The sequence below is a fragment of the Mirounga leonina genome, unplaced genomic scaffold (genome assembly GCF_011800145.1).
Source record: "Mirounga leonina isolate KUSES-001 unplaced genomic scaffold, KU_Mleo_1.0 Mir_199, whole genome shotgun sequence".
Classification (NCBI taxonomy): domain Eukaryota; kingdom Metazoa; phylum Chordata; class Mammalia; order Carnivora; family Phocidae; genus Mirounga; species Mirounga leonina.
The window spans coordinates 14,644,096-14,660,978 of NW_023270498.1; the positions used below are offsets into that span (position 1 = coordinate 14,644,096).

A 16,883-nucleotide genomic window follows, 5' to 3' on the forward strand; every position below is an offset into this window, starting at 1 on the left:
CTGGGAAGGGTATGTTGAAGATGAAGGTATTATCTGGAGGGATCATGGATTATTTCAGAGGACAAACCTGCTAAGAATAGTAGCAGTGACAAAATTGCAAAACAATAGCTCCCTGGACATAATTGCTGGTGTTCCTTGATCCTCTCAGTCCCCCAGGGTTGTTTGTGTGCAGACAAGGCTTCTAGGCTGGGGGGAGAACGTGAGGAGAATCATCCAGTCAGAGTGGTTAGTATCAGATCATCCTCCATATAAACACTACCTCAGAGGAAGAAGCAAGTGTGGGGTGAGTTTGGGGAAAGGTTTATTCTGATACTGTGTCAGAGCATATAATACTGTGTATTTTTGTGGCTGCTAGGGCTTGGTCTTATTCTGATGTTCTCAGGTTTGCTTTTTTATTTGAAACTTTGTGTTTCAGAGTCTGCTAAAGCAGAAGTCTTGTAATAGCCCTGAAAATCGTTGTTGACTAGAAAATGAGAAAGGCTTTATTCATGTTTCAACTGTGTAGTCATAAACGGTATTGAAACAAAACTCATTTCTATCACAAAACAAGTTGTAAAATTTAATCTCAAACCAGTAAAAGCTACAGCTTTCAGGAGAATGTTGACTCTGGACAGCATGGGATTTTAATGTGCTAGGGAATTTACTTCTTTTGCCCTGTTGTTGTTGTTGTTGTTATTATTATTATTATTATTGATTATCATTTTTTTTTTTACTCATACAGACAAGCACTGATTTGGTACAGCCGGTAGGTAAATATCCAGAATATTCTGGATTTTTAAAAATATTTTATGTGCACTATATACATGGATATTATCTAGAATGAGCTTTTTTTTTTTCTCATGGCATTGCTAGTCGCAGATTTAACCTCAAGCCATTTAATTTAAATGCTCTCTAGCTTTGTTTAACTGGTGTTACCCTACTGAAGAGCTTTGTGTTTCTCATCATATCTTACCATGATCTGTTTCATCTTCTGTTTTTTTTTTTCTTTGCTATTCTGCATACTCTAAAGACTGACTCTTCAAAAAGTCTTTCCCTGTGTAACCTGATCATGGAGGAAACTCCAGAGAGTGGGTTGGCCGAAGAAATTCAAAGATCTCAGATTGACCTAGGTGCATTTATTTGGGGCCCTGATGCTAGTACAGAGAGTATCAGCCAGGAAATTACCCAAGGTGGGTCTCAGGAAGACTTTTCATGTCTCTCTGAAGCAGAGCAAGACATTGGATTATCCACTGGAATTCCTTCTTCTGCTGACTGGCACACTGTAGCTGAACAGGGTGAGCATGTCGTGGGGCCAGCCCCTCCGTGTGGAAATGAACAGCTGTACCCAAAGCCTGTGCCTGAGGCTGAATTTGCCACAGCGGCTGGTATGGAGATGGAGCAGCCTCATGACTTACCTGCCTCAGAGATGGCAGCCACAGAAACTGGTGGCCTGGTCAGAGAAAGTCAAGAAGATGTTAAACAGTCAGAAGAAGAGGAAGAGAAAGAGAAGATGGAAGATTCTATGTGGGCAGGTGTGGAGACATGTGAAAAGGTAGACACTGGAGCTATTGATATCAAGGCACTAGAAGGTACAAAGGAATTTGAAGAGAAAGCGTGTGAATGTACAGGAGACAGGCTAGTAGATCTTCTTAAGAAAATAGGAAAGCAAGACCAGGAGACCTTAGCAGTCAATAAAGAGGAAATTATGAAAGATCTAAGAGCTAGTTGTAAGGAAAGTGAAAAGACCAATGAAAAGTATTTTGATAAGATTGGTGTATTAGAAGAAGACCTGGAAAGAGTAGATATGGCAGCTGAATTTAGTAACAGAAGCCAAGGGCTAGAGGAGGGGAATCAAGTAGTAATTAATAATTGTGAAATTATAGAGGGCTCTGGAGCTAAACCTGTCCATCACACAGATATTTTGAATCTGCGTCTCCAGACTGATTCTGTATCTAATCTTGAAAATGCCAGCCCTGAGGGATGGGGTTTAGCTAGAAAAGACATAAGGAAAAATTTAATAGACTCTCCTAACCAGGATATAATACATCACTCAGGACAAGGCAGTGCAGATGCTGAAGAGATTCAGCATGAGGCTGTGTTACATACTCCTGGGGTTGACAGGAATGAAAATCAGGCTGTTGTTTTATCAATAAAACATAAAGTGACAGCTCAATCTAGGACAGATCTTAATTATTCTCTGGGAACTAATGCAAACAGAAGAGATTGGTGTTTGTGTAAGGCAGAAGACTCATTACTAGAGGGGTCTGAAAGTACAGTGACTGGGAACTGTAGCCATACCATTTACTTGCCAACAATTGTAAAAACAGACTCTTGGGCAACAGATCCAGGCCAAATCTGGCAGCCAAGCTTGGATTCAATAGTGAATAGTATGGATATACTAGAATTCCCTGGTATACCAGATGGCCAAGTAAGTGGATTTGCCAGTTGGCTTAATCCTATTAATCACTGGCCTATCAGAGATACAGGAGGCTTAGATAATTGCTGGGAACATTTAGATATAGTTGAAGGTGAGAGAGGGCTGGATGTGGACTTAGCAGCAGATATATGTGGGGAACAAGCCATTGCTAACTGCTGGGAACAAAGCCAAGAGATAGCTAGACCGTTGGTTCTGGGCACCTCCCACAATGCTAGCACCGAGAGTTCTGCTAGTCCGCGAGACAATGACATCAGCAACTCAGATTTATCTGAAGATGAAATTGCTAACCAGAGATATGGATTGTTGTACCAAGAAATAGAGCCTGATAAAGAAGAGGTACTTACCCCAGTGTGTAGTACAGACTAGCCAAAGACTTCTGTAGGTTCTTTTTTTCCTAATGTTTCCCACCTACTTCATTATCCATCCATCAGTATCTTCTCTGAGGCCTGCCTCATCTCCTTGAAATTTGTGCAAACCAAACACAAATAGGTTGACAAAAAAAAATTACAAAAGAGGATCTTTGTATTGGGAACTAATGAGTCTATTTTACCATCCCATTTATTGTGTTTATTCTACTTTCAGTTTTACTGTTCAAATACTAAAAATACGTAGAACAGACTAATTTACTCTTCCTAAAGTGATTTTATAGAAGTAAGAGCACATGAAATGTTTCTACCCAGGCCCCCTGAAGCTATAGACTCTCCTAATTGCTGTTTATCCAAATGATGTATTAGAGAAATACTGAAAATGCTTGTAGATACTATCAGTAGCCTAAAATGGGAGCTATTAACCCCTTGTGGCTTTTCTCTGGAATCATCTTCTCATTATTGAGAAAGTGGGCTTTGGTTAACGCTGAGCCACATGCCAGTAAAAATTATTATTTGTAAAAATAATCTTTGTCAGCCTATTTAAAATAATACAGTGGCCTTTTTCATTTCCTAAACACTTTCATGCACAGCAACCTTTTGTATTATTTTAAAACGTGTGGTGGTCTTCACTTTCCAACTTGTCTGATGGACATTTACTGATCCCACAAAAATGATAAAACATAATGTACTTTGATTTCCCTTTCTGTTTAGGCTTCTGGTGGTACATTTAATGGATTCACCCAGGTAAGAGATCGATTCACTGGCACATTCTACCTGCTGAGAATGATGCAAATTGTTAAAATATGGACCTCAACGTCACTGGAATAGCATAATGTTGAAGCGTGTCAGTGCAAAACTTGACCCTACGACTTTCAAGTTCAGTAATGGAAGCAGTAATAGTGGCAACGTTGTAGGGTGTTGTGAAGAGTCAAAGAGACATGCAGGCAGAGCACTTTGCCCAGTAGCCCGGCACCTACTAAGGGCTTCCCGGCTGCACTAGCTATTAATATTGTTAGCCCTGCTGTGGAATTATGCTGATTCCTCTACTGGAAATGAGAAGTTCTCCTGATCTGAGAGATCCACTAGATTCAGCTGTTAGAAAAGAGGAGATAGGATTGCTTTGAACCAATGGGATGGATCTTTAGAAAATAGAAATGGTTTTTAGGAGCCTCCTTATGGAGATTCATATAAGAGCCCTACTACACAGAACCTTCTCTCTTCAGTCATTCTTTAGGAAGGAGCTATTTGAGGATCAGAAACGGTAGATTGGCTCTGATCAATAAGGCAGAATTTCCCTTGGGTGTTGGTGGAAGAGGAGCCACAAGGTGGACTGTCCCATCATTCTGTATGACCCAACAGATGGACAGTTGTAACCCATGTAAGGACAGGCCATACCACTCTCAAGCCCGTGGAGTAAGTTCTGAAAACCTCTTCAAGGGAGACTTCAAACAGAGGCTTGTCTGTGCTGAATGCTTTGTCTCAGAATATTAGAGATGAACAATTTCTAATTTTAACATTTAGAATTTCTCTATTTAAAAGTTTGACTATTTTCCCCCATGTTACCTGTAAAATGATAAAGTCCGCCCACACCTGCATCCAAATACAGGTACACACAAACATGGAGGGAGAAGATAATGCATCTCTTCAGTCTGCATAAAACTCTTTTGAAAGGTCATGTCATAAGAATACTCATTACTCATTTTTTTAAATGTATATGTTTATCAGTTATAAATGCACATCATGTAAAGAGTAACAAAATTGTATTAGAGCGTTTTATATAAAAAGTTCAGACCGTCATACACCTCCTCCATTTCCTGTTTCTTAGAGGTAAATATTTTTACTCCTTTTCCATATTGTCTGATCTCAGTCACGTGTGTGCATGACTTGCTTATAATGCTACTTCTTGGTCTCTAAAGCATTATCTATCGACTCATCTCTCTGGAAGGTGCAGACTTAATGTGCCCTCCGACGCCTCCCCCCACCCCAGCTCACCCTCCCTCTCTTTCCTGCCATTCCTCTTCTGTAGTCCCAGATAGGCATCCATCCAATCTGTGGTAATACTACAATGATATCAGTACTATCGGCCCCCCACCATGAAGTTTACCTTTAGTTTTATGCCGACTTTCTGTTCTCTTTTGAGGAAATAATCGCAGGGTCTTGTTTGCTTGTTGGTTCGTTTGCTTAGTGTTTTAGGGACTTATCACTAATTCAGTCCCATACTCTGTAGTTAGTTATATAAATCTCCCCTCGTTTTGTTGGAAAATATTAAGCATTCGGTCAGTTTCATCTTCCTGAAGAATTTGCTTGTCTCTTCTGGACTGCTCTGTCTGAACTGGGCTCTCTGGCGACACCTGCTGTCACACCTGTTCCCACAGGCCTGTCCTAGGCATGGTCTTCACCTCTCCCTTTTTTTTTTTTTTTAAGATTTTTTATTTATTTATTTGACAGAGAGAGACACAGCGAGAGAGGGAACACAAGCAGGGGGAGTGGGAGAGGGAGAAGCAGGCTTCCCGCGGAGCAGGGAGCCTGATGTGGGGCTCGATCCCAGGACCCTGGGATCATGACCTGAGCCGAAAGCAGACGCTTAACAACTGAGCCATCCAGGTGCCCCGCCTTCACCTCTCTTCTTATGTCAATCCATTCTTTTCTGGACACAAATCTTCCTCATTTGTGGCTTAATTCCACATATTAAAACACATCTTCATCCATAAATTAAAGCATATTCTCTAGAGGCTTCCTAAGAAAAGTATGCAAGAAAAGTATATATTTGTGACCTTGTACATCTGAAAATGTCTTTATATACATAATGATCTGTTAGATTGGGTATCATATTAGAAAATAATTTTTCTCGGTGCCTGGGTGGCTCAGTTGGTTAAGCGACTGCTTTCGGCTCAGGTCATGATCCTGGAGTCCCGGGATTGAGTCCCATATCGGGCTCCCTGCTCAGCAGGGAGCCTGCTTCTCCCTCTGACCCTCCCCCCTCTCATGCTCTCTCTCTCTCAATAAATAAATAAAAATCTTTAAAAAAAAAATAATTTTTCCCTTAGAATTTTGAAGCCATTGCTCCATCCATTTCTACCTCCTAATGTTGCCACTGAGAGACTATTGTTTTGATTCTTTTTAAAAAATTAATCTTAGTCTTAATAAAATTAAGATATCATGAAAACTCCATGCTAATTTTTAGAATAAACAATTTTCCAACAGAAATATTCCACAAACAATAACTTTTACTTCATTTGACTCTTATAGCAGGATCATAAGAGTCTTTTTTCCAAAAATAGGTTTTGAATTAATATTTGAGCCTTTTGTTGTTTTTTTTTCAAAGGCCTTTCTTAATCTTGAATATAATTATTTAAATAGTATTCTCTGGGTGTCTGTGTGGCACACTCGGTTAAGCATCTGAGTCTTGGTTTCTGCTCAGGTCGTGATCTCTGGGTCATGAGATCCAGCCCTTCGTCAGGGTCTGCACTCAGCACAGTGTCTGCTTAGGGTTTCTCTCTCCTTCTCCTCTGCTACTCCCCCCTACCCCTTGCACTCACATTCTCTCAAATAAATAAATTAATTTAAAAATAAATATAAATAAAATAAATAGTATTCTCATTCCAAGTATCTGTTACGTCATTATCCTTGTTGGTTCTTCTTTTCATTTGTTAGCTGGTCTTTAATTGGGCATAACCATTAATTTTCAATGGCTTTGTGTAATACTATAATGGTTCTCCAACATCACATAGATCTACTACTAGAAATTCTGTATCTTATATCAAAATTTTAATTTCAATTTGCAGGCAATTTGTATTTGTATAGAGACTGAAGTATTAAAAATTATTGGGAAATGATAGGTATTAGCCTTTTCTTAAGTTTTTGTTTTTATTTTCATTCCAATATAATAAACCTACAATCTTATGTTAGTTTCAGGTAAATGGATAAAGAAGAGGTGATATATATACAATGGAATATTACTCATTGTTTTCCTTGCTTTTTCCTTTTCTTGGTCATCTTTCTCTGATTACCAGCTTTTTCAACAGATTTTTCACTACTATTTTTTTTTTAATTTCCAAGAGCTGTTTTTGTTTACTGAATATTTGTTTTTTAATAGCATCCTCTTCTTATGTCATGAATACACTTCCATTATATCTCTGGAAGTATTAATAATCATGGTCATTGGGGCGCCTGGGTGGCTCAGTTGGTGAAGCATCTGCCTTCAGCTCAGATCATGATCCCGGGGTCCAGGGATCGAGCCCTGAGTCAGGATCCCTGCTCAGCAGGGGAGTCTGCTTCTCCCTCTTCCTCTGCCTCTCCCCCCTGCTCGTGCTCTTTCTCTCTCTCTCTCACACTCTTTGTCTCTCTCTCTCTCAAATAAAATATTTGAAAAAAAAAATCATGGCCCTTTTTGAAGGTCTTTGTCCACCTGGAAAGTCTTTGTTTCTTCTACTTCCTTTTTTTTTTTTTAACTATTCAGCTTTTCCCTTTAATATTTGAGACTTTCCCTAAATGCCTGGTGATCCTGGCTTTCTACTTATGTTTATGTCCACTTAAAAGCTGATGGGAGGAGGGGGGGGAGTAGGGGACCCTATTTCAACTGGTCCCCGGAATTGAGCTGGATATCTACCAGGCCACTCTGAGCACCCATGAAACCAGCCTGAGATGTAAGAAGATCTGGATCTCTACAAACAGAATATCGCAGGCAGTTGGTTTTGAGATACGAAGCGGAGAGCCGTGATTCTGTGGGCAGATATCGGAGGATAAACGGCAGCGGGAGGGAGCCTGGACGTGGGGATCCCTACACCACCGGTGAGTGACAGCCTCACGGCTGTGGACAGGGCACAGACTTGCAGACCGGTAGCGTCAGGAAAGAACGTTAGGGCAGCCCCCGGGGTGGAGGACCAGACCGGCGGGATCGCCCGCATGCAAACCGCAGCCCCCCCGGACAGAAACCGGAGCAACGGTCGCGCGCACGCGAACTGCAGCCTCCGAGTCAGAAACCCGGAGCAGCTGAGTGGCGCGCGTGAACTGGGAGTGGCTGGTGGTTTTAGAAGCACAAAGGGCAGAGACGGGCCACGACCTGGAGGCAGGACTGGTAGCGCTGCGGAGGGGCGCACAACCCAGGACGCTGCAGTTTATAGCAGCATGGACAGAAATGGAGATAGTGTAGCCTGGAGGGCTCACTGAAGAACAGACTGCGGTCTCTCTGCTCTGAGGCAGAGGGTTGGAAACGGTCTCTTCTGCTCTGACTCACGGAAGAGATGCAGAAAGCCGCCAGGGAAAGGCGCCAGAGAACAAAAGCCCCAAAGACTGATTCTCACTGAGCCCATCCCCCACCACAGGGGCGCAGGGCAACTCCACCCAAACAGGGTTGCCTGACTAACAGTGCGGCAGACCCCTCCCCCAGAAGACAGGCTGGGAAAACAAGAGGCCAGCAACCCTAAGGCCCCAAGAAAACAGGTGCATCTTGCTTGGGTTCTGGTCAATAATTCAGACTCTATACATTCCCTCAAACACCCATCAACAGAATGATTAGGAGGAGGAGCCCCCAAAACAGAAAAGACTCAGAGATTATGACTTACGCTGCAGATTTACAAATGGATACAGATATAACCAAGATGTCGGAGATAGAATTCAGGCTAGCAATTGTGAAGACAATGGCTAGAATGGAGAAATCAATTAATGGCAACATAGAGGGAGGAACATTAGAATAACGTCAAACCTATACACAGAGACCTGGCAAGACATATTCAGGGTACTATATGAGAAGAACATGCAGCCAAGAATACTATATCCAGCAAGGCTTTCATTTAGAATGGATGGAGAGATGCAGAGCTTCCACGACCGGCAGAAGCTGAAAGAATATGTGACCACTAAGCCGGCCCTGCAAGAAATATTAGGGGGGGTTCTATAAAAGGAGAAACACCCCAAGAGTGATCTACAACAGAAATTTACAGGGACAATCTATAAAAACAAGGTCTTCACAGGCAACATGATGACAATTAATTCATATCTTTCAATAATCACTCTCAACGTGAATGGCCTAAACGCTCCCATAAAATGGCACAGGGTTGCAGATTGGATAAAAAGACAAGACCCACCCATATGCTGTCTATAAGAGACTCATTTTGGGGCACCTGGGTGGCTCAGTTGGTTAAGCGACTGCCTTCAGCTCAGGTCATGATCCTGGAGTCCCGGGATCGAGTCCCACATCAGGCTCCCTGCTCAGCGGGGAGTCTGCTTCTCCCTCTGACCTTCCTCCCTCTCATGCTCTCTGTCTCTCATTCTCTCTCTCGCAAATAAATAAAATCTTAAAAAAAAAAAGAGAGACTCATTTTGAACGTAAAGATACATCCAGACTGAAAGTGAAGGGATGGAGATCCATCTTCCATGCGAGCGGACCTCAAAAGAAAGCTGGGGTAACAATTCTTATATCAGACAAATTAGATTTTAAACTAAAGTCTGTAATAAGAGACACAGAAGGACACTATATCATTCTTAAAGGGTCTATCCAACAAGAAGATCTAACAATTGTAAATATCTATGCCCCCAACATGGGAGCAGCCATCTACATAAGCCAACTGTTAACCAAAATAAAGAGTCATATTGATAACAATACGTTAATTGTAGGAGACCTCAATACTCCACTCTCAGCAATGGACAGATCATCTAAGCAGAAAATCAATAAGGAAACAAGAGCTTTGAATGATACACTGGACCAGATGAACCTCATAGATATATACAGAACATTCCACCCTACAACAACAGAATACTCATTCTTCTCGCGCGCACATGGAACTTTCTCCAGAATAGACCACATACTGGGTCACAAATCAGGTCTCAACCAATACCAAAAGATTGAGATTATTCCCTGCATATTCTCAGACCACAGTGCTTTAAAACTGGAACTCAATCACAAGAAAAAATGTGGCAGAAATTCAAACACTCGGAAGCTAAAGACCACTCTGCTCAAGAATGTTTGGGTCAACCAAGAAATCAAAGAAGAACTTAAATAATTCATGGAAATCAATGAGAACGAAAACACATCAGTCCAAAACCTATGGGATACTACAAAGGCGTTCCTAAGGGGGAAATACATAGCCATCCAAGCCTCACTCAAAAAAAAAATAGAAAAATCCCGACTTCACCAACAAACTCTCCACCTTAAAGAACTAGAGAAAAAGCAACAAACAATGCCTAAGCCACGCATTAGAAGAGAAATAATTAAAATTAGAGCAGAAATCAATGAATTAGAAAGGAGAAACACAGTAGATCAGATCAATGAAACTAGAAGTTGGTTCTTTGAAAGAATTAATAAGATTGATAAACCACTGGCCAGACTTATCCAGAAGAAAAGAGAAAGGATGCAAATTAATAAAATTATGAATTAAAGGGGAGAGATCACGACTAACACCAAGGAAATGGAAACAATTATTAGAAATTATTATCAACAACTATATGCCAATAAACTGAGCAATCTGGATGAAATGGAGGCCTTCCTGGAAACCTATAAGCTGCCAGACTGAAACAGGAAGAAATTGACAACCTGAATAGGCCAATAACCAGGAACGAGATTGAAGGAGTGATCAAAAACCACCCAAAAAACAAGAGTCCAGGGCCTGATGGATTCCCTGGGGAGTTCTACCAAACATTCAAAGAAGAAATAATACCTATTCTTCTGAAGCTGTTTCAAAAAATAGAAACAGAAGGAAAACTTCCAAACTCATTCTATGAGGCCAGCATTACCTTAATCCCAAGCCAGGCAAAGACCCCATCAGAAAGGACAATTTCAGACCGATATCCCTGATGAATATGGATTCCAAAATCCTCAACAAAATCCTAGCTAATAGGATCCAACAATATATTAAAAGGATCATCCACCACGATCAAGTGGGATTTATCCTTGGGAGGCAAGGGTGGTTCAACATTCGCAAATCAATCAGTGTGATAGAACACATTAATAAGAGGAGGGAGAAGAACCATATGGTCCTCTCAATTGATGCAGATAAAGCATTTGACAAAATACAACATCCTTTCCTGATTAAAACTCTTCAGAGTATAGGGATAGAGGGAACATTCCTCAAGTTCATAAAATCCATCTATGAAAAACCCACAGCGAATATCATCCTCAATGGGGAAAACTGAAAGACTTTCCCTTAAGATGAGGAACACATGAAGAATGCCCACTCTCGCCAGTATTGTTCAACATAGTACTAGAAGTCCTAGCAACAGCAATCAGACAACAAAAAGAAATAAAAGGTATTCAGATTGGCAAAGAAGAAGTCAGACTCTCTCTTTTCACAGACGACATTATACTTTATGTGGAAAACCCCAAAGACTCCACCCCCAAATTACTAGAACTCATACAGCAATTCAGTAATGCGGCAGGATACAAAATCAATGCACAGAAATCAGTTGCTTTCTTATACACTAACAATGCAACTGTAGAAAGAGAAATTAGGGAAACGATTCCATATACAATGGCACCAAAAACCATAAGATACCTCGGAATAAACCTAACCAAAGCGGTAAAGGATCTCTACTCTAGGAACTACAGAACACTCATGAAAGAAATTGAAGAAGACACAAAAAGATGGAAAAACATTCCATGCTCATGGATCGGAAGAAGAAACATTGTTAAAATGTCTATGCTACCCAGAGCAATCTATACCTTCAGTGCCATCCCGATCAAAATTCCAATGACATTTTTCAAAGTGCTGGAACAAACAATCCTGAAATTTGTATGGAACCAGAAAAGACCCTGAATCGCCAAGGAGATGTTGAAAAAGAAAAACAAAGCTGGGGGCATCACGTTGCCCGATTTCAAGCTATATTACAAAGCTGTGATCACCAAGACAGCATGGTACTGGCACAAAAACAGACATACAGACCAATGGAACAGAATAGAGAACCCAGATATGGACCCTCAACTCTATGGTCAAATAATCTTTGACAAAGCAGGAAAAAACGTGCAATGGAAAAAAGATAGTCTCTTCAATAAATGGTGCTGGGAAAATTGGACAGCCACATGCAGAAGAATGAAACTCGACCATTCTCTAACACCATTCACAAAGATAAACTCAAAGTGGATGAAAGACCTCAATGTGAGACAGGAGTCCATCAAAATCTTAGAGGAGAACATGGGCAGTAACCTCTTTGACATCGCCCTACAGCAACTTCTTTCAAGATATATCTCCAAAAGCTAGTGAAACAAAAGCAAAAATGAACTTTTGAGACTTCATCAAGATACAAAGCTTCTGCACAGCAAAGGAAACAGTCAAGAAAACAAGGAGGCAACCCACAGAATGGGAGAAGATATTTGCAAATGACACTACAGGCTGGTATCCAAGATCTATAAAGAACTTCTCAAACTCAACACCCAAAAAACAAATAATCAAGTCAAAAAAAGTGGGCAGAAGAGATGAACAGACACTTCTCTGAAGAAGACATAAAAATGGCTAATGGACACATGAAAAAATTTTCATCATCATTAGCCATCAGGGAAATCCAAATCAAAACCACATTGAGATACCAGCTTACACCAGTTAGAATGGCAAAAATGGACAGGGAAAGAACAAATGTTGGAGAGGTTGTGGAGAAAGGGGAACCCTCTTACACTGTTGGTGTAGCCACTTTGGAAAACAGTTTGGAGGTGCCTCAAAAAATTAAAAATAGAGCTACCCTATGACCCAGCAATTGCACTCCTGGGTATTTACCCCGAAGACACAGATGTAGTGAAAAGAAGGGCCATATGCACCCCAATGTTCATAGCAGCAATGTCCGCAATAGCCAAACTGTGGAAAGAGCCGAGATGCCCTTCAACAGATGAATGGATAAAGAAGATGTGGTCCATATATACAATGGAATATTACTCAGCCATCAGAAAAGATGAATACCCAACTTTTACATCAACATGGATGGGACTGGAGGAGATTATGCTAAGTGAAATAAGTCAAGCAGAGAAAGTCAATTATCATATGGTTTCACTTATTTGTGGAACATAAGGAATAACATGGAGGACATTAGGAGAAGGAAGGGAAAAATGGGCAAGGGGATTTGGAGGGAGAGATGAACCATGAGAGACTATGGACCTGAGAAACAAACAGGGTTTTAGAGGGGAGGGGTGAGGGGGGATTGGTTAGCCCGCTGATGGGTATTAAGGAGGGCACGTACTGTATGGAGCACTGGGTGTTATACAAAAACAATGGATCGTGGATCACTACATCAAAAACTAATGATGTATTGTATGGTGACTAACATAACATAATAAAATTAAAAAAAAAAGCTGATGGGAAACTTGTATAGGTAGGTAGAGCTCATTGACTATAGGTATTGTTCTGGAATTTTCTGGTTCATTTTTCCTACTGAGGAGCCCCTGATGTGAAATTCTATAGGCATTTTTCTTGTGCTGGTTAAATTTCTAGCTCTTCTGGTCTCCTATCTCGTGGGTACAATGGGAAGTGGATGGCAAAGAAGTTGGGGGTTGGAGGGGAGGGGCCCCGGGCTCTCAGTATTTATTATGTAAATGCTCACTTAAGCCTGCTACTTTCCTAATATACCTCTGTGTTCCCCAGTCCAGAGGCCCTCTGTTTCAGCCTCTGTGGAAGTAATGTCAAGTCTTGTGCTGTGATGAAGGGATATAGCTTGGTTTTCGGATCCATGAAAGAATTTTGAGGTCCATTTACTTTTTCAAAGACTGCCAGCCAATTGCCCGTCTTTAGCACGACCCAGCTTCCATTTCCCTTGGTCCCCATGTTTCTAATTCTTGATCCTTTGGGAGTTCTGAGTAATACACTGGGTTGTGTTTTTGGCATTTCTTACATCACCTTAGGATACAGATTTTTGGGGGGTCCACCAAGTTACTTCTTCTTTCGTCTGCTTTTCAGTTTCAAAAATGTTATTGCTCTGATCTTCCTTCTCATTCTTTTTATGCTCATGGATTTATGCCTTTTTAAATTTGCTTTATGAAATTCCCTTTATTGTTTAGTTTGGATTCTGGAGGTAACAGAGATAATTGCCTCAATACAACATCTTTAACCGTCATTGCCTCATCTTTTCTGTTGGGGAGCCCTGATATCAAATTCTGTGGGTACTTTTTTTTTTTTTTTTTTTGTCTTCAACTGGTCAGATTAACCAGGAAAGACTCTTCTGGTCTTCTCTCTGGTGGGTATAAGCCTGGCTACTAGCATAACGAGAGATGAATATTGTCTTCGAGATCACTGTTCCCTTAGATTTATTCCAGCTTGATTTTTTTTTTTTTTTAGGCCATTGAATACATGGTATAACATTTTTAAGTTATGGCTCATCATTAACCCATATAGAAGTCATAGCTAGGTGATAGAGTAAGATTGAATTTCTAACATTTAAGAAGTGTGAATTTGTAGTTTAGAACCACTAAATTCCAATTCAGTGTAGATGTCCAGAAGAGAAGCTGCAGAACAAAAATGACCCTTTTTTTAAAATGACTCTTACTGTACTATTGTGTGGTATCACGCTAGCCCACAGTTATGTTTAGAACATCTATTGTTAAAATTACTTTTGTATTATCTGCTTTTCTGATTTAAAATAAAAGGAGACTTTTTTAAAACTTTATAGTGTATTTATACGATTGATAGAAGCTAATTGAAATGGTATCTTTGTTGTTCTTTTTAGCAAATTAAGCTGGAACCTTCATAATTTTTCATTTTCTGTTTTCTCCCCAATTTTCAGCCCCAGGACACTTCATTATTCACAATGCAGACAGACCAGAGCATGATCTGTAACTTGGTAAGTTGACTTTGGTGTGTGTTTTGGGGGCATTGTTAGTTACTGCTGAGTGTTCTAGGGTCGATCATTCTAGATTATCGAGAGCTTGGATATCCAGAATGTGGTTTCTGCAGCCCTTTCTTTTCTAGAAAAGAGGAAGGAAAACTTCTGAAAAATCTCGCTGTGACTTTGATTTTGGTTGCTTCTATTTATAAAGGCACAGTGATCCCAGCAAAAAACAAAAGTCTCCTAGTTCTGGGCTTTAGTGGAGCCCCGTAAATCCATCAACGGCATGGATGTTTCCGCCTGAGTGTAACTTACTCCACAGGATTGGAAATGAAATCGCCTCAAGAATTCATGCTTCAGGATAGATTCCTTGCTTCTCCAGCCTGAAGCTACCTCATTTCTCATCTCCTCCCTCCATTGTGTGAGTTGTAGAAAGAAGTCACCCGTAATAGAGATGTGATTCCCCTGTTGCTGCCAAAGGACATGAGGACAAAGCTTAGCTAGGGAGTGAGTAGAAGCCGACAGAATTACTCTTAATGTCAGAGGAGATTCTGACACGATCATTGTTGCAGTTATCATGGGAAACCTTTGCTGTGGCAGCTTACTAAGGAAGTTGAAGGAAGAGGCCTTGAGTGATGTCACTTGTGAGCTTGGTGGCCGTAGGCTACACGGGATGGGGCGTTCACGAGCGTTATTTGTAGTCATTGGCTTTCCCCTAGGAATGGATCTAATTATTCCAGCTCCTGGCTTTCACATTAGAAGCTTAGAATTAGATTTCAGTAGAAGAAATGTTTCTTTTTAGATGATTTCACTTCTAAGTAAGGAATTCTGTTCTGGGAAGTTTGTCTTAAAGGTTACTTTGATAATTTCTCAAAGGCCAGTACGTCTGTAATACCTTGTTGATCGATTATCATACTTTGGCCTTTTGGGCAACCAGGTGAGAAGTGGAGTCTATGTGGCCTGCAAGTAAAGATTTAAATATTTAAAGTACAAATTATGTTGGTGTTGATAATGGAGCCAGAGAGACTTATGTGTCATGTTTCATTGGTGATTTCCAGCCTGGGTGGTGGAGTAAGGGTTATACCAACACTGGAGGATGAGATTTTTAATTATCAGTTGTGAATGGGTCAAGAGAAAAATGGAGAAATACTGGTATAAAAAGAAAGGCAGTGGATCATAATTAAACTCACACCTATTTCTTTGATGCAAAAATCCAGGCATAGAATCCAGTGGTTTTTAAGTTTCTTAAACCATCTTCCTACTGCCCACAGCTTCTTGTGGCAACTTCCATTGGCTGCCCTTTGGTATCTTTGTTGTTTGGTAAGTTGACTTTGGTGTGTGTTTTGGGGGCATTGTTCTCTGAAGCAGACATTTTGCACCTTCTTTCTGTTGTGGAACTTGGCTTTGTCATGTCCAGCACTGCAGATGCTGCTAATATTAGCTAATTCGAGGAACTAGGAAATCATAGCGAAACCACGTCTCCGCCTGTGTTGTGATTCTATAGGATCATCCCAGGAGCAGGACAGTTTCCCAGCATTTGGTTCACTGACTGAGTAAGGTGAAGGCTGAAGTTGGTAGTTGACTGCACATCTCCTCAGTCTGCATTTTTATGGCCCCACAGGACATCCCTTGAGTAAGTTTAAACTCTGCAAACCTTTTTCAGGGCTCAGTTACCTCGATGGCCCTTTGCAGTTCTCACTAAATTAGCTCTCCCAAGTTTGGAAAAGCAGGACTCTAAGGCAAGTGCCATCCTGGAATGTGACTAGACTCTTACGCCCACTCCCAACCTATGTCCTTCATGGGCAATGACCTGCTTTCCATCTTATGACAGAGGATACTGGAAAATGTGCAGTGAGGCTCCACTTCTCATTTTGTTCTAAAGGAGGAATTCCATTTGTGTCTCAGAGTTAAACCATTGTGACATCCTGCTGCCTCCAATAAATTTAGAGTATACTTTTCCTTTGTGTGATGATCACCACCCCAGCCAACAATAGGAAATGATTACCAGTGCTCCCAAATGAGGATGGCATGCCATCAACCCATTTGCAAGGTCTCTTCAGAGAGGCATCTTAGAAAAAATGTGGGTAGAAGCAGGGCATAGTTCTTTTTTTTTTTTGATGTAGTGTTCCATGATTCATTGCTTGCATATAACAAACTGCTCCCTGCAGAACATGCCCTCTTTAATACCCATCACCAGGCTAACCCATCCTCCCACCCCCCTCCTCTTTAGAACCCTCAGTTTGTTTTTCAGAGTCCATTGTCTCTCATGGTTCATCTCACCGATTTCCCCCCCTTCATTCTTCCCCTCCTGCTATCTTCTTTTTTTTTTTTTTTTAACATACACTGTATTATTTGTTTCAGAGGTA

At 40.9% G+C, this 16,883-nt stretch overlaps 1 protein-coding gene across 2 annotated transcripts in view; it reads left to right on the forward strand.

Annotated features, from left to right (window-relative positions):
- Positions 1 to 16,883, forward strand: part of AMPH (amphiphysin) — a 278,616-nt gene that overhangs the window by 226,844 nt on the left and 34,889 nt on the right. For both annotated transcript variants that reach the window (XM_035026533.1, XM_035026534.1), the window contains exons 14-16: positions 722 to 745; positions 3,496 to 3,528; positions 14,476 to 14,532. In XM_035026533.1, coding sequence (XP_034882424.1) covers positions 722 to 745; positions 3,496 to 3,528; positions 14,476 to 14,532 — 114 coding nt within the window. The remainder of the gene's footprint in view (positions 1 to 721; positions 746 to 3,495; positions 3,529 to 14,475; positions 14,533 to 16,883) is intronic.